This window comes from Pyxicephalus adspersus, chromosome 11 (genome assembly GCF_032062135.1).
Source record: "Pyxicephalus adspersus chromosome 11, UCB_Pads_2.0, whole genome shotgun sequence".
NCBI classification, from domain to species: Eukaryota; Metazoa; Chordata; class Amphibia; order Anura; family Pyxicephalidae; genus Pyxicephalus; species Pyxicephalus adspersus.
Genome location: NC_092868.1, coordinates 33,191,320 through 33,219,049, shown reverse-complemented (window position 1 = coordinate 33,219,049; position 27,730 = coordinate 33,191,320). Strand labels below are relative to the sequence as shown.

The following is a 27,730-nucleotide window of genomic DNA, read 5'->3' as shown; positions in this document are numbered from 1 at the left end:
TCACATTGTTTCTGGATGCCAATTAGATTTAGCTAGATACCACCTAGATTTACAGTAGTGGTAAAGATAAAGTTATCTCAGGCCTCTATATGCCTGCACGGCTGCAGACACTAGCCTTGTTATTATTACCAACTAGCTGATAACCCAGTGTTGCCCGGGTATTTATTTATTGCAATCTTTTATTATACAGGAAAAGGAATCAAATAAAGCTATAGTGATTTTTCTTGTCTATGGTGTTGTTTCATTTTTTTGCCCGTGATTGCACTCGGACAATTGCCTTACGCTTTCGCAAAGGCATTATAACAGGTCAGAAATTTGTAAGAGAGTCTAAAAAAAAGTATGTAAAAATACACACATACTACATACATCCAAAAAAAGCTCTAACATATAGCACAGAGCTGTACAAAGATGACTGGTGCACTCACATGAGTCTTAGTCATATGTATAGCAAGTTTGGTTAAAATGTCTCCATGCGTTTTCGAATGATGGTGGAACATATTCACATACATACGCACATAAACACATACATCTAGTTTTATATATAGATCATTGGATTCTTTTCCTCTTTTGCATATCACTTATTGATTTTCATGACCTTTACTTTCTTTAAGATGGAACATTACCAGTCACTGGGAATTTATGAAATCCACTTCCAAAATTATTGATACACTGTACCTGGTCTGACTTGTGGTTGCTGGTTGTTTCTGCTCCTCCTTATCAACTCGTTACATTTAGGTTTAATGGCATTGGAATATTTATTGTCCAGTTGATTAACAGCCTCCCAACTGTCATAAACCTTAAGAAGCAGACTGGTTCTGTGAAATGCATTGAGAATTAAAAAAAACATAATATAAATGCCAATTACAGAATGGTAATGCCATCTACTGGATTAATTTAGATACCTAATAATTGTTAACCTCACTGTCTTCTCAGGAGGTCGTGATGTGGTTTACAATATGATTTATGTACAAATCAGTTACTTTTATAAAACAAATTATTTTAATGTTTCATTGTTTAAATAAAGTTGTTGCTTTTATATATTTACACAAAAACCTCCAAAACCCACACCTTGTATTTTTTTCCTATTTCTGACCCAGGGCAGAGCCAACGTTGGTTGTTTTTAGTTCTTCCATTGGGTTGTTAGATGGTAGGGTGAGCCACAACCTAGCAGTTACCAGGGCAGAGGACAGATAAGCCTGTTTTGCAATATTTTTTGAGGGTTTTTTTTGGGCCTTGATGAAAGTGGTTATTATTTTTTCTTGTGGGTTTGTTTGGGTATCTTTAGAGAAGCTTGATGAAAAACATTGTTACATTTTGAAAGAAATGTGATTTTAATTGGGCTAATCCTACAGATTTCAAAGACAGGAAGTGATTATAAGGTTAAATACATGAAAAACTGTTGAAAATTGCTAGATTATCAGCATAAATTTAGTCGTTTTAGCCTTTGTTAGTACAATACTATTGTATTTGAACTGTTGAATCCATTGCTGAGGGTTTAGGGTTGCCTGTTTCCTTGACCAGTTGACCATAGAAACCTACTTTTTTTCTCTTTTTTTTTGGTAGTCAGTTGCCTGCTGAATGCATAAAGCTCCATCTTTAATTATGGCAATTGTCAGCTATTATTAAATCCTTAATTAAAAGCTGATAAATGCACAAGTATGGTAATTTGAAAAAAACAATAGACCTCTGCTGAGATTGGGTGTCCACCATGCAAATAATCTATACACTTTTTTCTTGTGCTTTGGTAATGTGATCACATAGAGAATATAACTAGGGCATAGGGAAGAAGGAAAGGTTGTCTTTAATTCTTTATGCTCATTTACAATCTTTTGCACCTAATGGATGTTAGAACAAATCAGAGGAGTAGAGATAAGTCACTTCTGTCTCAAAAATATAACGTCAGACTCAAAATCTTAAAATGTTTCTGAAAAAATACCTTTTTAGGAAAAGTATAAATTCAATACAGAATCTTTTTCATTTAGACACAAACCAACTGTGCTGACCTGGCAATACTATAGACATTTTTAGACAGTTTTTGAATGTAATATAGAAATAAGTTATACACAAGCTCACAAAAGTATTATTTTCAATGTCAATTTCTTTATTTAGCAACAAGCAGAATAGTGATTTAAAATGAATAAAAAAAAAACCATTACTTGAAATAACAATCTTAAAAAGATTAATCAAAGTTCATATTTTATTTTAAAAAGCTTTGAATAATAAAATAAATCTAGATAATCATACAAGTAATCATTGCTATGTGGAAGAATAATTCAGACTAATTTGCTTCATATATTAAAACTCATAAGTAAATTACATTACACAGATTACAGGAGATACATTCAACATTTCTCATATTTTAAAGTGATTTAAGGAAATCATTTTTGCAGCATATATTACTATATTATATATGATTATTTAGTATGCCTATTTTCCACTGAATGTGAAGTTATCCACTCCCTTCTTCTCAGATTGAGATGCCCGGAGTCTTGACATTTTATAAAGGATGAAACTTGCAATCGCCAAAGCAGCCCCTAATATTATAGCAATGACCAGTCCAACAATGAGTCCAGTTAAAGTTCCCTCCAGCTGCTTCACCTCTGACCCACCTAAAAAAAAAATACAGAATACCATCATGGTTTTTTTTTTATATCTCATTGCCACCTTACAGGAAAATAACTGATTGCTAGGCATATCACACAGCAAACATAATATAACCCCCTATAACATCTTTTATGGGGGAGTCTTATTACCCCAGAACAAGAAATGTGTTACTGGTAGGATCACCAAATAAAAAAAGAAAAACTATATATAAACTACATTTGTGTTTTTGATTTAGATACACTTTAGGTTTCCTCATTTAAATTTACACTTTATCTGAAGACCTTCTTTTTCAAGTTGAATAGTCGGTTCTACCAGGACAGATATGAAAAAATATTGCAGTGATTTGTCTGCATTGCACAAACCTAGAACAATTTGTGGAAATGGGCACCTTACTACAATGGCATCCATAGGCCAGACATAGGGTATCAGGGATACAGAAGCTATGGGGACCACCAAGCTTTAAATTACAACAAAACTGGTATAATGTCTTTTGTTTTTCCTTTGCCAAACCAGGGATGTTTTTGTCATTTTAGGATATTTAAACATGTTTTATTAGTGATCTCCTACATTATTGAATATAAAAGTATTATTCTTAAGATCATTAACTTACAAGACAATTGAAATTCAATTTGTTAAGTTAGATGAGTGCAACAAGGAATCCATAAAATGTCAAACAATGAATGTTTGTATACAGCTAGCCTCAGGTGAAAATCAGTGAAAATACTAAAAATATTTACTTACTACTTGGCAAACTCAGGACTTGGTCTGTTGATTCTAAAAAGAAACAAGAGGACAAAAATTGAAGAAATTGGTTATCCATTATGCAGTAATAATTATTAAAACATTGAAATTGAATGTATTGCAGAGAGACAACTACATATAATGTTCAAATACATGTATGAAGATTGTTTTACCAGCCAAAGAATCTCCAATTTTGTTTTGATAGTTTGTACTAAACTTTATATCTGGGTCACTGATCCCCCACCCTTCCTTATTCTTTTTCTGCAGGTAAGCAATACATCTTGGTCTCTATCTGTCTATATGCACTTTAAAAATGTGTGATCAGTTACGACTTTTTTGCAGAAAGGGACAGGTGATGTCCCTTCTGAAAAAAGTCTTCTTACCTGCCTGATTACTGTCCATCTGTCAAAATTTGCTGATCTGCACATGCTCAATATTGGTTGTCAGAGACACCTTCCCCTGTAAGTCCTGGGACTGAATGAACTGAATGAGCCTGTACTGAAGTTCTGGATATCATCCCAGCCTGCCAATCTATATGGCTGAAGATCAGATTGCGGAAAAGAAGAAGGGAGAAGATGGCAGCACTTGCAACAGAATGGGGACAGGTGAGTATCCCTGGGATTTAGTTCTGCTTTTCACTCACACTAAAAAAAAAGCAACACTCTGCTATATTGTCACCCGGGTTCACAAATTTTTGTTTTTAAATTTTTGACTAGCAGCCGTGTACAAAAAAAATAATAAAGATCTGATTGGCTTATAGTATTGCTCCTCCCTCCCCCAGTCTGAGATATGCAACAACACTGTGAATTTATGATGTACTTGGTCCAGTGGATATTTGAAGAACACAACAGTCATAATGCTTTAAAAAATGGAATTCATACCACATATTACACTGATCTTTTTTACAACATAGGTATCATATCATTTTATGAGTAAAAATGGGTAGCAGTGGGTACATTGGCCTGGGCTGAAATGACCCCTATATATAAAAAAACACAACTTTCATTAATACATATATGTCTTTTCTAACCTGTATCTTTTGTGACGATAGGTCCAGATGACACAGTGACCTGTTCTGTGGTTCCTTGGGTTGCTGCCACTTCTGCAGCTCTCCTCCTTCTTGCTACAGGACTAGCTGTTGTGGTTGCACCATTGCAAGCCTACATAATTCAATTAATACAAAATATTTATTGCCACCTAATATATATTGTCACCATATTGTAGAGAGATTTGCAGCAATTATGAAGAAATCAATTTCCTTTCACAAAAAAAGCATAGCCCCAGATATCAAAAATATAGTCAAAGTTTTCTAGGTACAAGGAGTACACATTTCTGGGTATATAATGTAAGAGACAGGTACAAACTATAAGTTTTTCTTTCAGTTTAGAAGGTCTTAATTTCTCCTTTGGCAATACATGGAGATGCACTCAGGTAAATACAAAACTCTTGGTTTGCATCAATTTAATAAAAATGAGCCCTAATATGTTAAGACATGAATTTGCCCAATGGCATTGTTGGCACAGCTCTACAATCAGATACATTCTGAGTTACATTGTGTTTTTTTTTTATTTGATGCCATGATGAAAAGTAGGACAAAGCTGGATGAGCTCTACTTTGCTCCAGGATGGCCACCAGAGCGTTCAAAGTGTAATGACACAATCATGTGATTGTTCTAGAAACCAATAATGCAAAAAGTATTTTAAAAAAGTTGACCCTTACCATTTTTTTTTTGTTTTTAACATTAAATGTGTTCAGTTTACATTTCTTATAAATAAGTAATTGTCATTAAATTGTGTACATCTTACCTAACGAATGAAAAAAATCTCCACTTCAAAAATGACTGCTAAAAATGTTTGTTAGGGTTTCAATGCCAAAAAGAGAGGATATAGCAGATACAAACATTGTAGCTGGCATATCTGGGAGCTGGTGACACCAGCAGCACTGCTAAAACTTGCTAAAACAGTTTTAAAGCAAAGGTAAAAAATATACAACAACAACAGTAAAGACCCAGTGGGTATACAGTGGAATAATCATACCTGCAAATAATTTTTACATGTCTCAGGTTGGCACAGTCTTGTTATGCAGTGAATGTAGATGGTTGATGTTGGCAGACCGCTGTGCTCCACAAATCGGAATGTCTCAAAACTGAATTTAGCTGATTTTCCTTCACCATTTGTTAATATTTTGGTCTTGTCTGCTGGTAAACACCTTGACAAAACACAACAATAAACATGAAGGTTAATATGCTTCTTGTACTAAAATTCCAAATAAGAGACAAAAACAAGATTTTCAAACTGAATTTATTATGGTAAAGTGTGGTAATCAAACAGATATATTTTTATCCTCTTCACTTTTTAGCTTTGTTTTTGTTATTACTTACTATATTCACTATAGGCTTATAAAAAAAAACTGTTTTTATTCAGGCCATGGTATACCTGGACATTGATAGTTACATTCAAATGAATTTGGTATGTAATGGTAAACATTTTTTTAAACTTATCCAACCTGCTTTCCTGGTTCTCATAAATGTCAGGAACCTAAACCAGATTTTATAGCCACAAGAGTAGCTCAATTACCTTTACTGCACATGACTGGATGGTTTAAGTGGCCAAATCATCACTTTATTTACTAAGCTAAGTATTTAACAAGTCAACCCCAATGTGTTAAGACAGGTGTTGATTGTTCAAGAACATAATGGAATATAAGGTCTGAAAGATCAATTTGTTCTAATTGCATAATTGTGCGAGGTGTAAAACCCCTTTAACACTACAGAATATGTCCAATTGAAGATAATAACCACTACTACCTTGATCCACAAAATATGCTATAAAGGTTTTAGTTGTTACCCCTGTAGAAATTGCATTCCTAATAAATCTATGGTGAGCTAGCAAAGTTTTATGACTTCTCTTGATATATACTTTGTGAATTGTGGACCAGGCATGGTCTGAAGTCCTTTGGCATCACAATGGATAGCACTGTTATGCACAATATGAGAAAAATGTTGATGTTGCCACTTGCCCCAAGATTGCTAATCAATGGTGTAAATGAGTCACTATCAACATGTGCTTTGTTTAGGGCCTTGAATGGACCCACACCCCATTTCCATGAAGGTAACAGCTAGTTCAGCACACAGGCAAGAGAAACCCGTTGGGTGTCATTTCAGTAAACTAGCCAATGCTGCCAAATAGTTGAAACTGTAATAAAGGAGCCTGCTTATCGTAAACATACATCTTTACAGTCGCCCTTTAGAAAAAAGCCACTGAATGAAACTTACCCGGTCAATAGACTAAATTTATCAACAGTTGTAGACAGTGGTGATGGGGTTGCAAAACACTCATCCAGGAGAACATTAAAGCTAGATAAAAGAAAAGCACAATAAAAATCTGATTTTCATGCTTTTTCAGGCTTTGTAATACTGTATAACTATTACTATTGTACTATATCACACATATCATTATAGGGTCCAAGTAAACTAAACTCATTCTGTGGGTAATGCTGTAGGTGACATACCAAGTGAGCCATAGGTGAGCTCGGTGTAGCTGAGGATCTGCTATACAACAGGCTAGTAAGTATGCAGCATCTCTTTATCCAAAGTGGATTAAATGCAGCGACAAGATCTTTTTCCTGGCATAAGGTCTAACACTGATCTTAGAATGTTTATGTATACTATAGGGCCATTATATTCTACATTAATAATACATTTAGGGCAAGTAGTGAAACAAGACCTTACTTTGCAGTTAAATTCATGGCTGCAACTTCAACATATACATTCTTTTTCAGTGGAAGGGCAGTTCCATTAAATTGAAGTGGTGTGGTACTATTTTCATCCTGCCAAAATCAATAGTTATTAAAGAAATGTAGATTTGTATGATGAATCAATGGTATTTTTACATTTACAGTGTTATCCTGGAAAAGAACCTTTAATCAGTGGATTCTGTAAGCTTGCCATTTCTGATTGTTCTGAAAATATTAGTTGCCTGGCAGTTGTTCTGCTGATAATTTCAGGCTCTGAGACACTAACTGACCTCCTACAGATGTAGAAATAAGAAATTCTGACATTTTTCTGGCTTTATTTTGGTACATGTTTGATCAAGATTACTGATTTAAAAAATATAAAAACTAGACACAACCAGACAGATATCCCAGAAATGGCAGCCCCATGTTTCTATCATGACAGGTATATTTTAAGAGGCAACAATTACGTTGATTAAGATATAGAATCAAGAAAACACCACAGTCTTCTGCCAGTAACAATTCATATCCAAATGGTAAGCTCTACTCTCACTGGTTATTCTTGCTTCAATTTGGACACTGGTCAAACAATCCCGGAATAGGAATTTTGAAACCTTACATTGATTCTTCAGTGCACATAACAGGAGGAACCCAGGGGGCAGATGAGGAGCTTCTTGTACATATAATATGCAATTACAAATAGAAGCAATATGCATAGTGATGGATTTTAATTAAAATGCTATTAAGAATACTTACAGCATATAGTTGCATACTTAAGGTACTGATGAAGCTACCATTATTTGTGTTCACAGCAACATTTGCTGAGGACCTGTAAGTAAATTTATGTTATTATTATCAATATTGCAGTAATTAACTTTGGTAATATAACTAATAAAACTCTGCCTATATAACCCTGCTAAGGTAGTCTTATTCTTGTTCCTAAACTATATCTGTACTATAGCTAAATTCATGTAGGATGCCTGGTTCTAGCAGTTTACGAGTTTCTGTAATTGTATAGGTACTTAGCAAAAATGGAATAATCATACATGGCATTTTGGCATTAAGAACATTGGATTAAAGCATAACAAATGTCTCCATTGTTCCTTTTTCTTGTCTACAGTTACAGTGCAACTTGTTGACAAGCTTAAAGAGGAAGTATACTCTAAACACAAACAAAAACAAAAAGGGTGAAAAAAAATTTGACGATCTCACTGCACATCTCTCTTGGAGCAAAAAGGCTCCTTCTTCGCATGTCCGAGATGCACGGGCATGCGTAGAAGGAGCCCCCAAGAGCCTCCCGGGATGCCTGACGTAGGTATCCCGGGAGACTTTGCACTCCCATTCATTCTTATCCGCCTAGGCGGCCGTGAATTAGGGGGGCGGTGCTGCACACTTTTTTTTTAAAAAAAGGTGTTTCACCTAAAAAAAAAAAAAAATAACAGAATTTTTACCCTACATAAATACACTTACATATATATGTATAACAAATATTTGAAATAAATATATATATTTATATATATATGTTTTAATGTATATCAAGCACAGTTTAAATATGCTCAGGAAAGTGAAGGCAAGCTGTCAAAGTAAAGATAAGTAGGGGGCAGAGGTATTCATAGTTTGATATGTTGACACTGTTGGGACTCATAATATGAAATACATTTAAAAATCTTATCCATTTATATTTGACATTTTTTTGGTGGCTTAAAAATATATATTTTGCATATGTGGTACTTACGTTAGCAGCTCAATGTTGTTTAATAAGTACTGCAGCGGATAGTAACAGGAGTAACTGTAGTTTAAGTTAGTACTGTAAGAAATGAGGCCTGTATCTGTTAACACCGGAGTGTCCACATATCCTGAGATGACCACTGTCTGTACATTTGAGAATTGCTGAAAGTCTCCAGTTCCACTACTGCTCTCAATCTGTAAAACAATATTTCTATTAAGTGATCATTTTTTGAGTCAGCTATAGTGCATACATAAATACATGCACATTGCACATTTGCTAAAACGTTTATGTGAATTTTTAAAATGGCCATAGATCTTAGCTAGAGATCAGATATACCAGTATGACCAAACAAACCATAAATCAATCAATAAATAACTTCTGTTTTAAAATACATACTTATATCATCTGAGCATACATGTAAATGAAAACAATAAAAGGAAACATAAACTACCCTGGTTTTAACCTTACAGTACCTCAAAGGAAACCATAGAAAAAGGCCAAAACCAAAACTGACCTGTCTGAATCACTGTCCCCTCATAAAAAAAACTGCTCAGAGAAGTGTGTTTTTACCCACAGGCGTAGACTTGCAGTAAACTGCAACTTTGTACCGCATGCTCAATCACACTCCCTACCACTTCTATTCTATTGTATGGGAGCGGTTAGAGACCACTTTGTGCTGCATTGCATTACGAATTCTGGAAGCAATGTGTTGCATCTAGCTGTGCAGTTGCTTTTTCTTCTCTAAAGAAAGGACCACACCACCAACACATTAAACCACACAACAAAGTGTTTGTCAAACACTGTGAATGGCTCCAAAAACTGCTCCTGAGCACATACTGGGTTGTTCAGGAGCAGCTAATCCTGCAGTCTGAAAGGGGGCTATTTCTAGTAAAAATTACATATCACTGAACTGTCATTATCATTTAAATGAAAGGAGATACATAAATAAATATATTTCTATAAATGTGTAGGTGTGTCAAGAAGAATGTCTTATCATTAGGTATTGTTATTCATCCCTCCCCTCAGGTACGTTGTCTTGGTGTCACCTTCTATTTTGCCCTCTCCTTCACCCCTATTAATCAAAACATTTCCAGGTCCTGTCACTTTCACCTACGCAACATCTCCAAAATCCACCCCTACCTGTCCACTGAGACCACCAAACTCCTTGTACATGCTCTTATCATCTCTCGTCTGGACTACTGTAACATCCTCCTCTCTGGTATTCCACTAACCTGACTCTCTCCTCTACAATCTATTATGAATGCTGCAGCCAGACTCATCCATCCTTCCCACTGCTCCTCTTCCACTGCATCTCTTTGTAGTTCTAGTCATTGGCTTCCATTTCACCTTAGGTACCTGCTTTGCCTTCAAATTACTCCATAGTTCTTGTCCCACTTACCTTTCTGATCTGAAAAATACAACTCTAGCTTCTCTGTTCACTCCTCCTGCTAATGACTTCCTCCGCTCTAGAATAGTCTTCCACTTGCTATTCAGCTTGCCCTTCTTTTCAAACTTCCCTACCCATCTTCTTCTGTCTTCTAGACCCTCACTACTTACCCCCAATACCCCCCCCCCCCCACCTCCTATGTGTGATACAGGAGGTGACAGCTGTTAGGACTTACAATACCATAGGAAAACTAATATAACTAATATAAAGAGACTGAGAGAAGGCCTGCCAAGTGTAGAAACAGGCATCCTGTTACTTAGGCAAGAATTTTACTGGTAAATTATATTTTTTTAATATCTGTTTTATGACAAATACCGGCATATTGTATAAAACTATTATAATGCTTACCGTTATAAAATTTCCACATGAATTTTGTGTAGTATCATTAATTGGGAATTCAAAATTTACAACTGGAGGTTCAACCTTATCATCAAGAATTCCCATACAATAATTTCCAGTGTGTTTCCCATTAAGAGCCAAAGCTGAAGGGTCAAACATGGCGTACTGAATGGGACAAGCAATGATGGACAGTAGAATGCTGGATGGACCACAGGTGACTGTAAGATCACTGTTTACTGAGAGAATAGAGAAACAAGAACATAAAATGTATTTGTACTTACTAAACACAACGAAAATGAAGATTTTACTTACACATCAACGACCCATTCCCAAGATTCTATGGTATAAAGAATTATCTATTGTTTTTATTATGGTTTATGATTTTGGAATTTCACATTCAAGGGAAAGTCTTCAGAATACTTCACATGAATGGGAGCAGTTGAGTCTGCAGCAGAACACTGTGGTTTATTGCAGGTCCAAGTCCAAGTTTATTCTGTGCTAGAGTTTGTGTAACCCATTTGCTGCCCCGTTTCGGTATGACAAACCACATAAATGTACAATTCCTGTCTTCCAGGGCCAAGACCAGAAAATGACGCTATTTACATGACAGTCCTGGCCTGTAGGCAGTCCTAAAGTTAGACATTGGATTGCCAAGCATTTCCATTCTTCACACAAATCAATAAATGATACAACATATTTTCAAACTCACAAAAGTTATCAAAACTACAAATGCCCGCACTCAGAATTAACTAAATTCAGAGTCTGTAAGAATGTGATCAGTGATCCTTCATCTATCAGATGACACAGAGTTCAGTAAACTAATAATTGCTGGTGGTCATAAGCTTATACAAAGTCCCAAAGCATAAGCACCACCAGTTTCATGTCACCAGCGGTACACTTAGGCCAATGGTTTGATACTTTTGCATTGAAATGGTAATAGTTATACATATATAGATAGATAGATAGATAGATAGATAGATAGATAGATAGATAGTCAACAATGGTACATACCTGGATACCTGTCATAAAGAGATGAGCAGTTTAACCCCAGGCAATTTCTTGTCAGTAAACCAAAGATAACTAAAACAGCTAAGTTTATTACACCTAAAAGAGAAATAATTAGTGTAAAAAGTGTAGTGTAGGTAAAACATATAGACGCTATCAGGAGATTGTTGAGATGTAACAGTAAACAAGCAATATGTGCTTCAATCGTTAGAGTCTCCTTTCTTTCTCGCAGATCTTTGCGGACATCAGTCACATTCACTGTCTTGCCACATTACAGAGAGAGGGTAATGCTGCAGAACATTTTGCAGTCAAGAAGTGATAAACACAGAGTGTAACATTTAACCTCCCTGGCGGTAGTCCCAAGTGTGGCTCTGGGTTATTTTCAGTACCAAAAGCGGTAACCCCAAGTCACACTCAGGCTGGAATTACAAGGGAGTTGGGGACACAAGGCCAGGTGAAGGAGATGCCGGCCTGTCCGGGCCATGTGAGTGTGCGGCTGGGGGCTGGACCAGGCGGGAAATTTGAAATAATAAGTATTTTTAAATGTACAGCTTTACCATTTAAAAATACCTATTATTCAGATAGCCAGGGGGTTAATGACACCACCAGATTATATCAAGCTGTTTATTGTGAGATGGTTTCAAGAATTTATAGACCTCTGGTATCCATCCTGTGGCCCAAAGGGAACATGTGGACACTGATAGTTGTTGTGCAGCCCTCATACCCAAGTTATTAGTTCTACATCATATTTCTAGTCTGTAACCAAACCCATCACATGCCCCTGTGTCTGACCATAATTTTCTTCAGTGAATACACTTTCATCAGTGAAGCTGGATGATCCAGAAAACAAGAAATGGATTTCTTAAAAATTAATTTGCTATTTGTAAGCAAATGTTTTCAGCCCTGAAGCAGAACCATTCCAGGTTCGCTGGATCACCCAGCTTCACTGATGAAACTGTATTCTCTCCAGCCTTAGAGCACTTTAATAAATCAGGCCCAATGTCTGAAGTTTCCAACATTACATATACTGATTTACAAATTATGTGCAACCAATATGTTGTCAGGGATTGAAGCTGAGGTCCCCTTTGCCACATAAAACATTAACCGCTGTCATAGACAAAAGAAAGCAGTTTGATGTACAGACACAAGACTACTGCCAGACTTCACAAATGTTTTCATGGCTGAATGGGCACACATGCTCACAGACTTACTCTATATACAAAAAGCCTTTGCTTTAACACAATAAACTGTATATCAACGCCCACAGTTTTGTAATGTATGTTTAAATGTCAGGTGTCCATAAATGTTTTTCATAATGTGAATATTAATTGTAAACGTGAAATAAAAGAGTTCACATAATTTATATTACCAACTTTATATATGTATTAACCAAATACAGTTGTCATGACACAAAGTTCTATACCTGGTATGATTAAACTTTAAATTAACATTTGCAATAAAAATATCTAATACATCCAAATAAATGTTATGAAGCCTTTTGCTATCTGACTTGTAACATGTCCCAATTTAATTACAGGTTTGCAGATAGCAAAGATATGCAGTTGTGTCTATATAATAATGCAATAATAAGAATTATTTCACTGTCTATCTGTTTACTCTATCTAAGAAGTCTTTCTAAAATCTTATCAAGCAGAAATATTCCTTACCTGCCGAAGACATTTTTGTGGCTGTGAATCTGTTTATGAATATATACATGAGCCCTCATAGCTTTTTATACCATGGATTTGGTAAAGTGATATTTTCAGGTAGCAACTCATATTCTAACTGTAAATCATCTGAGATTTCATTCCCAACAGCTTTCTCTTCAGAAACACAATAGACAATAAGTAGCAAACAGATAAGTTTCCACATAAGAATCTGCTGTTCTAAAACTATGTAACGTTAGTTAAATGGGAACATGGCTGTGAGCACTTGGATGGATTTTCTCATGGACTATGGGCGCACGAATACAGCATGCTATCTGTTGGTATTGTGTATAAACATTCTTATGAACAACGAATTAAAAACAAGTAAATGTTATTTCTACCCTTAGGACCATACCAAAAAGATTGTGGTACAAATGTATTTGGTTATAGGGAAGTAATATGAGTATTTATTAAAACTGAATATTAAAAAAGAACAGGACACCTTATTTATGTATTGGTATACTCTCTTTATTTCTGGAAAAAGTGATATATCTTAATATGAATTTGTGTAGAGGTGAGTGAGGAGGGCTGTGCCATGGGAGAAGGTAACGTGAGGTTTGTAGAGTCTGTTCTGTTAAGGATTGTCAGAAAACTGTACAAGAACCAATATTCTCACACAGGGAGCCATGGTCCTTCTCTGCAGTGCCAAGGGCATGATGAATAAAAAGAGAACTAGAGCTTCTTTACCAAAAAAAGTTTTGTGTGCTTACAGTTTTGCAGCACATTACATCAATATAGTAATCAAAGATATTGTGGGAGTCATATACACAATTTTAGACACTTTTTTTAAATCTTCATAGTGAACCTGTAATAAGGCAAGTTTTCTGACTAGTATGCTGAATCATAGATCTGAGACAAGTAATTAGTTCAGAAGACTCTGACTATATTTCACTAATTAGTGAGTTAAAGGAGCTGATTTATTTGTTGATTTAGACTGTTCACTTACCAAGGTGAATTATTACTTTACAATGAACAATTCACTTAATTTAGTGAATGTGGTGATAGCTCACTTTAAAGAATATCAAATATTATTACAATGTTTACAAAGTACTTCTTTTTACATGAGGTTAATTGATTGTTTTACAAAACAGTTTGTACTTTGTTAGATGTTACACTGTTTTTGTTGATGCTGTGGCATCAAATTTGTCCAGAGCGGTGGTGGTCATCTTACATGATATAGCTGGCCTTAAGTGCAGCTCCTGGGATCACCCAAGGGCCACACATTAAATATCATAAATCTAATGCTGAAGAAAGTTGTCATGGATTGCAGACATACTACAGGAGATGGTCAGAGACTAAAATGGTTCTACAGGTGATGAACAGGGATTGTAGACATTGTACAGTGAATGGTGGGAGACTGAAGATATTCTTCAAAAGGTGGAGAGAGGGTGTAAACATTCTTTAGAAGATGGACAGGGACTGTAGACATGGTACAAAGGATGGTCACAGACACCAGACATGCTATTGGAATTGTTTAGACACTAGGGACAAGCCTTAGGGGAGAAAAGGGTCGCTGGGGGGACAAGGTATGTCTGTACCTGTGCTGATCAAAAGAGTTTGAAGTTTGCAATGATGGAACTTTTAGATGTGGGGAGGAATGTCTAGGAAGTTTACTTGGTATGTGACCCATAAGTTTCTGATGGTAGGCCTGGGGACAACTATATTGTAGGCATGTTACATGAGACTCCATAGGGTCACTGGTATTACAGTCCTATCCAACAGTCCTTAAACAAATGTTCTCCCTGTGACCCCCTTAAACATAATGTGCCACATTTGCTACAGTGAATTCCATGATAAAAAATCAAAGGTAAAAACATGAAAAAGTAAAAGGATGAATAGCAAATAAAAACCTATTTAGACAGCAGTCTTAAATATCGAATCCTCCAGTTAGATATTTTTTATTTAAAAAAACACAGACTTCGGTCATCTGCAGGTGCCCTGAGGGCCACACATTAGGTGCCAAAAGGTCACATGCAGTCCCCAGGCAGCAGATTGGACATCAGAAGTCTAAGGCAAAGACACCTGAGTAGTCTTGACTGTTGTACTTTAGGTGCTACATAGTCCAGACTACTGTACTCTATACACTACATACTCCTGACCAAAGAACTTTTGTTGTATATTACATCATCCTAACTATTGAAAACTAAATCCTATGTTGTATGGTGTATATATATATAGTCCCAACTGCTGCTTTCTATATTCAACAAATTATTTAAAGACCGAAAGACGTTCCACTCATTTTTCAAACTTGTTCAATTATGCCACATCCCTTAATATCAATTTGCATTCACAATCCAATTTAATAAAGAACTGACCCCTTGACCTATCTGTCCAATCGGGGAACTAAATGTGGAAACAGAGGTGAGTAACCAACTTAAGCAAACAACTTAGCAAACCATAGATTGATTATTGGGGCATGTAAATGTGTTTATATTTTAATTTGTTTAATAAACATTTGTATTACCAAAAGATACATATACATTGGATTGTGAATGAATATATGTCCCAAGGTTATTGACCCTGTTATGTATAAAAAATGTTTGTTTGCAAATTACTCTATATTAATCATATTTCTGACCACTGTACCTCATACCCTTGTACAGTATGTTGTACCTTACATAGTCATGACTCCTGTTGTATATGCTAATCACATGTGATTATACATTTTTCTTTGAGGTCAGTATGTAAAGGAAGAATTCAATTTTTTTTTCTAAAATAACATTTTGTGACAAAGTTTATGGGTGCCTATGTAGCTCTTTCGTGGCGTGGTAATTTAAAGATATTTTGTTGGTAAATGGACAGCGGTATATAAATGCAGTGCATGCAGCAACTAGGCTTAGTTTGTGTTTGTTCCTTCTAATATTAGGCAACTCCCACTGCTAGGTGATCTGACCATGCATCATCAAGATTTAGGTTACTATTTTTTTTTTTTTAATTATTTATTTTTTTTTTTTTTACTTTATTTTATTACAATGAGGCTGATAAAAAATCTGCTGCACTGACCTATCTCTATAGCTAGAATCTGTAGACTACGATATTTCCCATTGTGTGTACTGTTGGCATACACACTTTCAGTGTGTCCCTTTCAGCAACTCATCAGGACCTGGGGGGATGTTAGCCCCTAAAACATGCTGTCTGTGTGTAGCCTTGGGATAATAATAAATTCATTGTCTTTTGGACTCATTCACAAGATTAATTTTGGGAATCTTTCAATTTTTTAATAGTTTCTCTGATCTCTACTATAGAATTTTCCTGAAGTGTAAGCTGCTCCACCAGATTTGATGTCAAATTTCAAATCTAAAATTCCAGCATCTTTTAATTTTGTGCAAATTTTTGTATATAGGGTGAGAAATCTGTAGTCTGTTGGTCATCAATTGCTATCACTATACTTAGCCTAGGACAAATATGTTTGCAATGCAATTATCTCTTTTAAAATCTCTGGTATATATAATTATAATTTATTGCGGCGTTTATAGGGTGTTTTTGTACTCAGAATTTGGAAAGTATGGTTTGATCACGCTGAAGTTGTCATGAAAACCACAGTATTCTTCTTAAATATCCTACAGAAAGCCCAATAGTCACTTCTGCAAGAGAAAAGCAGCCGATTATAGCAGGAAACCAGTAGATTGACACTTCAACAATTGTTGGTTTCTAAGCAGATTTCACAGATGGTTTCTCTTTGATGGAATGGCATTCTACAAGTGTATGTAAATGTCATAAATGACACTCCTGGAAAAAGAAAGTCTACTGGGGACTTTATCATAATATTAATATGGACTCTATGGAAGCTAAACCATTGGTCACCTTGGGTATTTCCAGACCACACAAAAACTGTTTAGTCAGTTGAGCTTTACAATATATAGACACAATAAAATCACAATATCCAGCTAAATAGTTTTATTTACAAAGATTGGGATAAAGAACAGTGTACATCAATCAATCACAATTGCAAAATTTTAAACAGTGATATATTCTGTGTTTATTATTACAAAATAACTTGAAGGCTTGGTAATCATTATAATTCAGTTTTTGTCATTGCATTGATTATTGATAATCAGATTCATAAGCAGATTAAAACATTTTTAGGAAGCTGGTGGCGACATTGTGGCCCAAACTACAGCAATGATGAATGCCATGAGAGGACCTCCCTGAGATTCAGACCACTGATTTGTCCCTACAGACAGTGGAAAGAAAACATTTGTTAAAATATACAAAAGTCATGAGATATCAGTCTGCCATGAGATGTACTTCTGTATATTCCGTCTATAAGTGATACAATACTGATACTGCAGACAAAGTCAGTAATACATTTGGTTATAACATAACAGTTGAACTTGTTAGTTTTACTTTATTACTTCCTGGAATATTATAACAGCTTTGAGACTTGCCCCTACAAATCCATACATTGGTGTTACACCGATTTTTAAAGCCCTGCCGCTTCCCTTGGTGTAACCATAAAAATTAGGGTGGTTATCCTATCCCCATGTGTCACTTCCAGAACTGCCCCTTCACCTAGGTTATGGACAGCTGCTCCCAGGGCAGTGGAGTCAGTACATTTTTTAATTTTTTTTTTTTTTTTATCTTACTTAATTTTATTACAAAAGGCTGACAAAAAGGGCAACTGTATGATCTGTCTTTATATCTAAACCCTTTAGGCAACCATTTTCCCAATGTGTATACTTTTAGCATCAGCTTTCAGTAATTAATCAAGTCCTGGTGAGCAGTATTTGTTTGCCCCTAAAACATGCTGGCTCTATGTACCATTATGGCATAATAATAAATTCATAGTCTTTTGGCCCCTTTTTTTATTCATTTTTTTATTTATTGTTTCTGTTTTTTGGGCATTGTTTCCTGGATCTGCACTATAGAATTTTCCTTTAGTGTGAGCAGCTCCACTAAGATCTAATGTTGAATTTCAAATGATTTGGTGCATATTTTCAACCATATAATTCAACTCCAGATATCCAATACTTGCTTCAGATTCCACAGCCCTGGCTGTTCTATCCTTCAATATACCCTCTAAGGCTCCAAATAAGAAAGTGTGGCAAAGTCTGTTTGGATTTGGAATTCCAGGTAGACAAAGCACTGAAGTTAACTTTTACCTACAATCTTTGTCTATAACACTACAGAGAATAGCAGTGACACAATGCTCTAAAATTTGTCAATGTCACAGTTTTTATCATTTTATTTAACATTCTGCTTATAAAAAAAAATGGAAATCCTTACCTCTACTGGAAACACCAGACACCTGACTTGCCTTTTCTGCAAAATATGCAAAAGCCAAGAGTAAAGAAATTTGTGCAAAAGACTTTGAGTATCAAGAGTATCAAATCTGAGATACTCGACAATGACTGATGTTGATTACCAAAGTACACCAATCTTTGGAGTTTATATTGTGTCATTCAGCATACAGCATGATATTAACAATGGTGGTTGCTGTAACTGCAACCAGATTATTGACAACAGTCTATAATGGCAACAGATCTAAGGAAGCTGGTTGCTTACTTTTGATCTTATCTTAAAGTCCAGGCAGTTCAATAGTAAATGGGAGAAAATACATTTGGGAAGAATTGGTTAAAACATCTGAAAAATTTGAACACCGATACACAAAGATTTCAAAGCTTCCAAACAAAATCCTTACCAGTAACAAAAAGGGGTCCGTACGATACAACAACTGGATCAATGGTACGGCCGGAGTTAGCTTCCCTCTTTCTTCTTGAGCTTGGGCATTTCTTCAGAAAAATATCAAATTAAAAAATATTCATTTTTATCTTTAAAAAAAAAGCATTTCTATTAGGGGATAACTTACAGGGCAATTGTCGGGTTCACAAAGTCTTGTAAAGCAGTGCAAGTATATTGATGATGTTGGTTGTCCACTGTGCTGCACGAAACGGAAAGACTGGAAGTTGAATTGGGCAAACTTGTCCACTCCCCTGGCAATAATTGAAACCTTTTCTGCTACAGAGCAACTGAGGCAAAAAAAAAAAAATATGGTTTATATAACTGACACTATGAAATGGAAAGATTTTTATAAGTACTATAAGAGTCATTTATAGTCATAATGCAGCCTAAGTAAGGTTATAGAGTGTTTCATTGGTTTTACAAAAAACATCTTAAAAAAATCTATAACATAATAAACGTATACTGAAGACTAAAATTTAAAGGTTCGTACATCTGCTTCTCTAATATAAAAATTAGGTAGAATTCAATTTTTCTCTACTAAAAACAATATAGCCATATTCATATATTTTCCTTATTCCCTATTTTTCTATCACAACTTCTTCACAACATTCAATGAAATTATATGTGTAGTTTTGTTGCTTGTTTCTTTACTACATAAGATATACCGGTAATATGGACAATTACCCTGTGAAGAAATTGTAGCTGTCATTTTGTGAAGGTGAAACCAAAGGGGATGGAGTAGCAAAGCATTGATCCAGGAATACATTGTAGCTGAAAAGAATTAAGAAATACACTGTTAAACTGTATATCCCCAAATGTTACATATATATATCGCTTTGAAAATCAAGGGAGTTTTTCATATTTACCTTTACACCTACAAATATGACCCTAAATAATATTTTTAGAAAAAGTTACATTATTTCTTTAGTAATTTTTTTCTATGTAATAAATAGGTCATGTAAAAAAAGATTTTTTCCTATTCTATTTAGGACTCCCTGGAGAAATGAGTCCTTAAAAAAGCAATTGACAGCTGAGCTCCCTGACACTGAATTTATTTCATGTATCATAATCTACAAAACCTGTTTATCCTATTTAGCAAATTTGAACACACACACGCCAATATATATATCTTGGTTCATTTTAAAAGCAACCAGTAACCATTTTTTTTTTCATTTTATAGATACTTTGATGAAAAATGGGTTGGTAGAGGGTAATGCATATTTACATAAGGCCTGAGAGGATACACTTTCATCAGTGAGGCTGGGTGATGCAGCAAACCTAGAATTGATCTGGTCCAATTTGTGCCTTTCTAAATTAGGATCAAGTGACAGAGCATGGAACTAGCAACAAGACTTCTATGGAATCACAGAAATGTTACCTTTTAAAATGCATACATGCTTTACAAAATTACATTTTTACTCATTATTATATTGAGCATACATACCTTGTTGCTGTGTTATTACTGCTTACTTGAACATATATTGTTTGTTTCAAACCATAAACTGTTAGATTTGACGCAGTAGAATAACTTTGATCCTATTAAAAACAGGTAAGAAATTATTACAGCACTTTAACGCTACAGTTGGCAATGAATCAGATGAATGGTAACAAACAATAATTTACTGTTGAGCTATTGAACTGCAATAAATCATTTCTTCCGGGTGGTCATTGACAAACACATAAAAATTTGTTATAATGCAAATATTTGTGGATTCCACTTCACTGGAGTATATTGGCAGACTAAAATCTATCTAAAGCCATAAATCCCTTTTTCCAAGTTTGCTGAAATATTTATCTTGAGTTAAGAAACTCCCCCCACAGTGAATGTTAAATGTCCTCTGTAATGGCAAGCATCAATCCAAATATATACAGGTAGTCCCCGAGTTACATACGAGATAGGGACTGAAGGTTTGTTCTTAAGTTGAATTTCTAAAAAGGCGGAACAGATACATTTTTTTAATAAATGCTATTAGGACAGATGTTTATCTCAACATATTATTAGGCAGTGTGGTGTCAGTTACTATATAAAATCCTCACTGTGAGTTAATCACAAACAAAGCAAAAAAAAAAAAATCTTTATGGAGCCTAGACATTCATTAACTTCTGGAGCAAGCTGTGCTTTGATATGCAAAAAAAAAAAAAACAAGCTGTTTAGCAAAAGATTTTTTGTCCACGGAAGCCCGGTTCGTATGTAGGAGTTGTCTGTATGTTGGATGTCCTTAACCTGGGGACTACCTGGATTGTATTTGTTTTACTTCTTCAAACATTAACATACGTTTCCAGACTAGGGTTCAAAGATACAGCGAAGATGTATCCTCTTCAAAGATACATACGAAGTTAATACTTTATATGTATCTTTGGTATTTTTTTTTTCACTTGTTCTTATCTTGCTTATTGCTTGCACATTTGTTAAAAACCTGTTCTATGTTGCAGCAAAATTGCATGCGTATTTCCCGCCTTCTAGTTACATACCATATATGGAACAGTTTTGGACCACAATAGTCCTTTCTTAAAATATAACATATCATATAAAGTTTGGGAACGTTTGAAGTATTAGAATCAGAAGTGATGTGATTCCAATAGTGCAACTTTTTACGTTTAGTTTGCAATATCTTAATCATTTATAAGTATGATTTGACAGATCACCCAATCAATAATACTATTATTAGCATTTCTTCTTGATTAGTTAGTCATTGTGTTCCAATCAAAACCACTTTTTGTGTCATGATTGATATTTTAGATATAGGATATAATGGTGAAAACAATTGTAATACTGATCGAATATCCAACAAGTGCATTGTACTCTTCCACAAGGATCAATTTATTAGATTGTGATAACCATCAAGAGACGTCAGATAGCATATATGCCTAGCAATATCACAGTTCTCGCCAATGAAATAAAAGTGAGTTTTTTTTTATTAGTTTTAGGTTTCACAGTTTTGGGAATATGATTTTGTGTATAGAGCACCATGTTGTTGATGGTTGCACGGGTTGGATTTTAAAGTAACCTATAAATGAGAGAAGATGAAAGCTGCCATTACTGAGCTCATTGCAAAGAATGCTAATATCCTAGATGGATAGCTGATCTTGATGACTGACTGATGATATCAGTGGTTTTTGTCACACTTGAAATGAGTAGACAGATCACTGTGACAATTAGCAGAACACTTGAGCTGCATACTCATTCTGGATCAGGGAGTCAGTAGGTATTAAAAGAAAAGGATCAGAACCAACTAGGCCAGCTGAGTATTATAAAATCAGGTCTGAATGGCAGCTTACATAAACTCTTAGTGAAAGATCCACTTTAAAAAATGTCTGTCCTGATTCATCTTCATTACACAGATGGCACTAGTAGTTTACACACGAAATATAACATTAATAGTGGTTTTATTTTCTGGCTGGATCAACTGGGATTTTCTTAGTTGCTGAAAATATTATCCTGAAAAAATGAAATTAATGTAGCCGCTACATCTAAGGACTGGTAAGATACAATATATTACATTGTTTTCAGGTTAGATACTCTGATATACGTTTAAATTTAGAATTTTTTGTTTACATTAAAAATATACAAGTGAGTTTGCTTACAGTGAAAATCTCCATCCGTAAGGTACTGATAAAGCTACCATTGTTGGTGTTAACAGCTACAGATCCAAATGATCTAAGAAAAAGAGAAAAAAAAAACATCAATTGTGCCCACAAAGACTATAGTACTCTGGAGAGTTTTGTTATTGTTATGATGGAGAACAACCTTTTGTGTGTGATTGCATTCTGCTCAGAAAAGATTTTCCTTCTTCCTGTCTTAATGTTTCAAGGACAGGAGACGATAGAAAACCCCTCCAATGTAGCTTGACACTGAGGAATTATTATATTATTTTTTTCATATACTTATTTCTGTTGTGCTAATCTCTAGACATATGGACCTAAAATTTAACTATAGTCAAAATGTTCCATCTGTCCCTAGGCATTTGCCCCACCTTTATTACTACTGGGATCATAATTTTTGTGTTTGATAGAATTAACTTTACTTTTTATGTAGCCATAGCTAGCCAGAAGTTTTCTGGTCTTGGATCCCCAATTTGAAGAGGTTGTTTCTTTGATGTACAGAGAGGAGATGCCAGTGACAAATATATATTTGTCATATGGATAGCCCTCCCTCTGAACAGAATATGACCCAAACATGCATGGCTGCTTCCAGCACTACTGTATTGTAGAGGCAGTTGTGTTTTTTTATATAGAAGGAATTACTCTAAGACAAAGGCTAGAAGATAACAGATACTAAAAATGAGGGTTTGGAGAGGGTAATATTGTATGCTATACCAGGCTGCAATTATGTTTGAAAGGGAGGAGAAATGTCACTCACTTTACAACTATAAAAATATAGCTCTCTAAAAATTGTTGTTATCCTAAACAAAATTAAACAGAACACTTTATGGAATTAGAGGCTCCCAACACAGCTTCATGTCTACATGTCTAGACATTTCAGATACTTTGATCAAAATGGCTGGCTTTCCAATAAACGCTGTATTACTTAACAACTAATTAACATTAACTAGGGCAGACTAAGCAAAAATATAGCAATCTGTAAACTGCTGCCAAGTCCAAGTCCTCTTTTCAGTAGGGCAGCTGTCCTTTTAAAATATTCATTAAATAGAGGTTGGATGCTAATTTTAAGAAAAATTAAAATTTTATGTTTTACCATATGCTCTTGTAAAAGTTGTTAAAATATGATGTCTTCAGTCACAGTATTTCCCCTTAGTTAGAACTTTTAAAATACTACACAAATATTGTTTATAAAGCAGTGAATGCAACTTTAGCTAAACTTTTAATTGGGGCTATAACACCAAAATGATCCAGCTACAGTGAATGTTTGATGCAAATGTGCTGCTTAATTTGTGTGTCCTTACTAATTTGTGGCCATTTAGCCAAACAGAAATGAGTTTGGTTAGGTGCAAATGTTGGACAAGAAGAACTGGCTTAACATTGGTACTACCTACCTATCATACTAAACAAGTTTGGTGGGGTCGGGGCTGAGATTAGAAATCTGTGCAGGCCACTCAGGTTCCCCCACACCAGACCCAATAAATCCTGTCTGTATAGAACTGGCTTTGTATACAAGGGAAGAAAAGGACCTTTTCAAAACTGGTGCCAAAAAGTTGGAAGGGCACAATTGTCTAATATATCTTTATACCATATTCTGTAAGAAAAACAATACTCTTTAACTATATAAATTAGAGGGATATATTACATCCTGTAATTTTGGCCAAATGTTTAATAACTATCTTGAAAAAAAATCCAAAAAATTGTAAGACCTTTATACAGATCTATATGGTAAATATACTTACGTTAAAAGTTCAGTATTGTTCAACAGGTACTGCATAGGATAGTGGCAAGAAAAATTATAGTGTAAGTTTGTGCTGTAAGAGACAAGACCCATTTCTGTTATTGGCATGGAATCCACAAATCCAGAGATGACTACTGTTTGGATGTTTGAATATAAGTCGAATACTCCACTGCCAGCTTCATTAAAAATCTGTGTACATAAAAAAAAAAGTTGAACAAAATACACAATGGTTTTATTGTGCATAATACTAATAGCTTAAGATTTTTTAGATTTTGTGTTTAGCCTAGTTAATTTTTTAGATTTTGTGTTTTAGCTTAGTTATATGAAACTTTACATTTTTGCCTAGGCAAGGATTAGGTAGGCTTTGGCCAGCCTTATATTTACATTACACTGCACAGGCCTGTTTAGTCCTGAAGCATCCCAAGATGTGTAACATTAGTATCCAGGGAGGCTTAAGGACATTGGATTTATAGTCTGCAGATCTTGCACATGTGCAGTGGTATAATAAAAGTTAGCTGGCTCTGAGCAGCAGGGAGACAGCCGGACAAAGAAACCAAAGATGCCGGTCCATATACAGTTAGGTCCATGAATATTTGTACAGAGACAACATTTTTCTAATTTTGGTTCTGTACAATACCACAATTAATTTTAAATGAAACAACTCAGATGCAGTTGAACTGCAGACTTTCAGCTTTAATTCCGTGGGTTGGACATAAAGATTGCATAAAAATGTGAAGAACTAAAGCCTTTTTGTACACAATCCTTTCATTTCAGGGGCTCAAAAGTAATTGGACAATTGACTCAAAGGCTATTTCATGTGTGGGCAATTCCTTCGTTATGTCATTATCAATTAGGCAGATAAAAGGCCTGGAGTTGATTTGAGGGGGAGTGCTTGTATGTGGAAGATTTTGCTGTGAACAGACAACATGCGGTTAAAGGAGCTCTCCATGCAGGTGAAACAAGCCATCCTTAAGTTGCAAAAACAGAAAAACCCATCCGAGTAATTGCTACAATATTAGGGGTGGCAAAATCTACATCACGAGAAAGAAACAAAGCACTGGTGAACTCAGCAAAGCCAGAACACCTGGACGTCCATGGAAGACAACAGTGGTGGATGATCGGAGAATCATTTCCATGGTGAAGAAAAACCCCTTCACAACAGCCAACCAAGTGAACAACACTCTCCTGGAAGTAGACGTATTGATATCCAAATCTACCATAAAGAGAAGACTGCATGAAAGTAAATACAGAGGGTGCACTGCAAGGTGCAAGCCACTCACAAGCCTCAAGAATAGAAAGGCTAGATTAGACTTTGCTCAAAAACATCTAAAAAAGCCAGCACAGTTCTAGAAAAACATTCTTTGGAGAAATGAAACCAAGATCAACCTTTACCAGAATGATGGCAAGAAAAAAGTATGGAGAAGGCGTGGAACAGCTCATGATCCAAAGCATACCACATCATCTGTAAAACATGGCGGAGGCAGTGTGATGGCTTGGGCCTGCATGGCTGCCAGTGGCACTGGGACACTAGTGTTTATCCATGATGTGACACCAGAACAGAAGCAGCCGAATGAATTCTGAGGTGTTCAGAGACATACTGTCTGCTCAAATCCAGCTAAATGCAGTCACAATGATTGGGAGGCGTTTCATAATACAGATGGACAATAACCCAAAACATACAGCTAAAACAACCCAGGAGTTTATTAAAGCAAATAGGTGGAATAATCTTTAATGGCCAAGTCAGTCATCTAATCTGAACCCAAATGAGCATGCATTTCACTTGTTGAAGACCCACATACAAACAGCAACTGAAGGCCGCTGCAGTAAAGGCCTGGCAGAGCATTAAAAGGGAGGAAATCCAGCATTTGGTGATGTCTATGAGTTCAAGACTACATGCTGTGATTGCCAGCAAAGGGTTTCCAACCAAGTATTAGAAATGAACATTTTTTTTTAAGATTTTTAATTTGTCCAATTACTTTTGAGCCCCTGACATGAAGTGATTGTGTAAAAAAAGGCTTTAGTTCCTCACATTTTATGCAATCTTTTTGTTCAACCCACGGAATTAAAACTGAAAGTCTGCAGTTCAACTGCATCTGAGTTGTTTCATTTAAAATTAATTGTGACAATGTACAGAACCAAAATTAGAAAAAAGTTGTCTCTGTACAAATACTTATGGAACTGTATGTGTCCAAAAGTACAGTGGATAAGAAGACAACAAAGCAGGATTTGCTGAGCTGGTAAATAATATTAAATAGCCATATCATATACGCCACAAAGGTAGGGGACATATGGGAAAAAATGTATTGGAGTGATGGCAGGTCCACCTTAAACACTGTAAGCTGCCTTCTTCTGACGATAACATATACTGAGTAAAGGATTATGGTGCATCTTCCTGTCTGTTGAAACCATTTTCATCAGACATGAAGTATTGGTAAATATCTCTGATGGGGCAGCAGATAGCAGTAAAGTAATACATAACACCTAAAAGGATATATATCATGCCATTGGAATTACCAACTAACTAAAATTTCAATTGATTTCAATTCAATTCCAATCAATGGCCTTATTTTTCCAGTGTCAGTACTGCTTGGACAGAGGGGTGGCAAGACTCATGAAAAGCTGTCCTGAAAAAAAAAAAAAAAAAAAAAAAAAAGTACCTACCACAGACAGTACTTTATTGTAGCCAAAATACAAACCAATACTTCAACATTTGGAAAGCTTTGGTCTTTTTAGGGGAACGTTCTGTTAAAAATGTTGACATTTAGAAAAGCACACCAGCCTGTCAGCCTAAAAAGTAGTTTAGGTGACACTAAAGTCTACGGATAAATACATAAATACATTACCCTAAGATTTACACAACTTTCACTCAGGATTCACAATGCCCTACGGAATTAATACACAAAAGTCTGAATCTTGGACCACTGTGAATCATAGAGGACCATTTGGAGGCAATCATGCACCCATTTCCAACTCTAGAAAATTTCTTTTGATATTTGTGTGTCTTTTGGTATGAATATAAATTTTGCAAAACCTTTAAACTACGTTCACCTTATACACCGTATACCAGGCCAGCCTTTTTTTAGATCAAAAGCTTATTGCTGACATTATTGTAAATGGCTGAATTCACGGAGCAGGCCTCATGTATAAAGTATTTTTCCAACCCTACTACAGACAGTTCTTCTGCCAAGCAGGATGGCTGTGTTTAGTGCTGAGCAATTCTGTTTGAAAACCAGTCAAATTGGTTTTTACAAATTTTTAATTCTCAAATATATGCGTGACAATTTTTTAAAATCTTCAGATTGTACAGTTCATGACATAGACTGTCTGAAGTTCTAATAAAGAGTCTAGTATCCCATGTCGAATATCAGACATTGACATTCAGCCTTATAATTGCTATATATATA

At 35.3% G+C, this 27,730-nt stretch overlaps 2 protein-coding genes across 2 annotated transcripts in view; both read right to left on the bottom strand.

Annotated features, from left to right (window-relative positions):
- Positions 1–2,427: 2,427 nt before the first annotated feature.
- LOC140341153 (zona pellucida-like domain-containing protein 1) lies at positions 2,428–13,277 on the bottom strand. Its single transcript, XM_072426705.1, has 11 exons — positions 13,265–13,277; positions 11,604–11,696; positions 10,602–10,828; positions 8,813–9,000; positions 7,834–7,906; positions 7,076–7,173; positions 6,620–6,700; positions 5,382–5,553; positions 4,376–4,505; positions 3,349–3,378; positions 2,428–2,609 (listed from the first exon to the last, which is right to left on the bottom strand). Exons 1-11 carry the CDS (start codon positions 13,275–13,277, stop codon positions 2,428–2,430), a joined length of 1,287 nt encoding a protein of 428 aa, XP_072282806.1.
- Positions 13,278–17,385: 4,108 nt separating this feature from the next.
- Positions 17,386–27,730, bottom strand: part of LOC140341152 (zona pellucida-like domain-containing protein 1) — an 11,899-nt gene continuing 1,554 nt past the window's right edge. The window contains 8 exon segments of the mRNA XM_072426704.1: positions 17,386–17,477; positions 18,530–18,565; positions 18,945–19,074; positions 19,113–19,272; positions 19,670–19,756; positions 20,430–20,521; positions 22,571–22,643; positions 24,328–24,515. Of these exon segments, the coding sequence (XP_072282805.1) occupies positions 17,386–17,477; positions 18,530–18,565; positions 18,945–19,074; positions 19,113–19,272; positions 19,670–19,756; positions 20,430–20,521; positions 22,571–22,643; positions 24,328–24,515 (858 nt within the window).

Coding starts and splice junctions, on each gene's coding strand:
- LOC140341153 (XM_072426705.1), bottom strand. Junction 9,001..10,601: donor CATGTGGAAATTTTATAACG/GTAAGCATTATA, acceptor ATTGTTTTACAG/ATTGAGAGCAGTAGTGGAAC. Junction 5,554..6,619: donor AAATTTAGTCTATTGACCGG/GTAAGTTTCATT, acceptor TGTTTTGTCAAG/GTGTTTACCAGCAGACAAGA.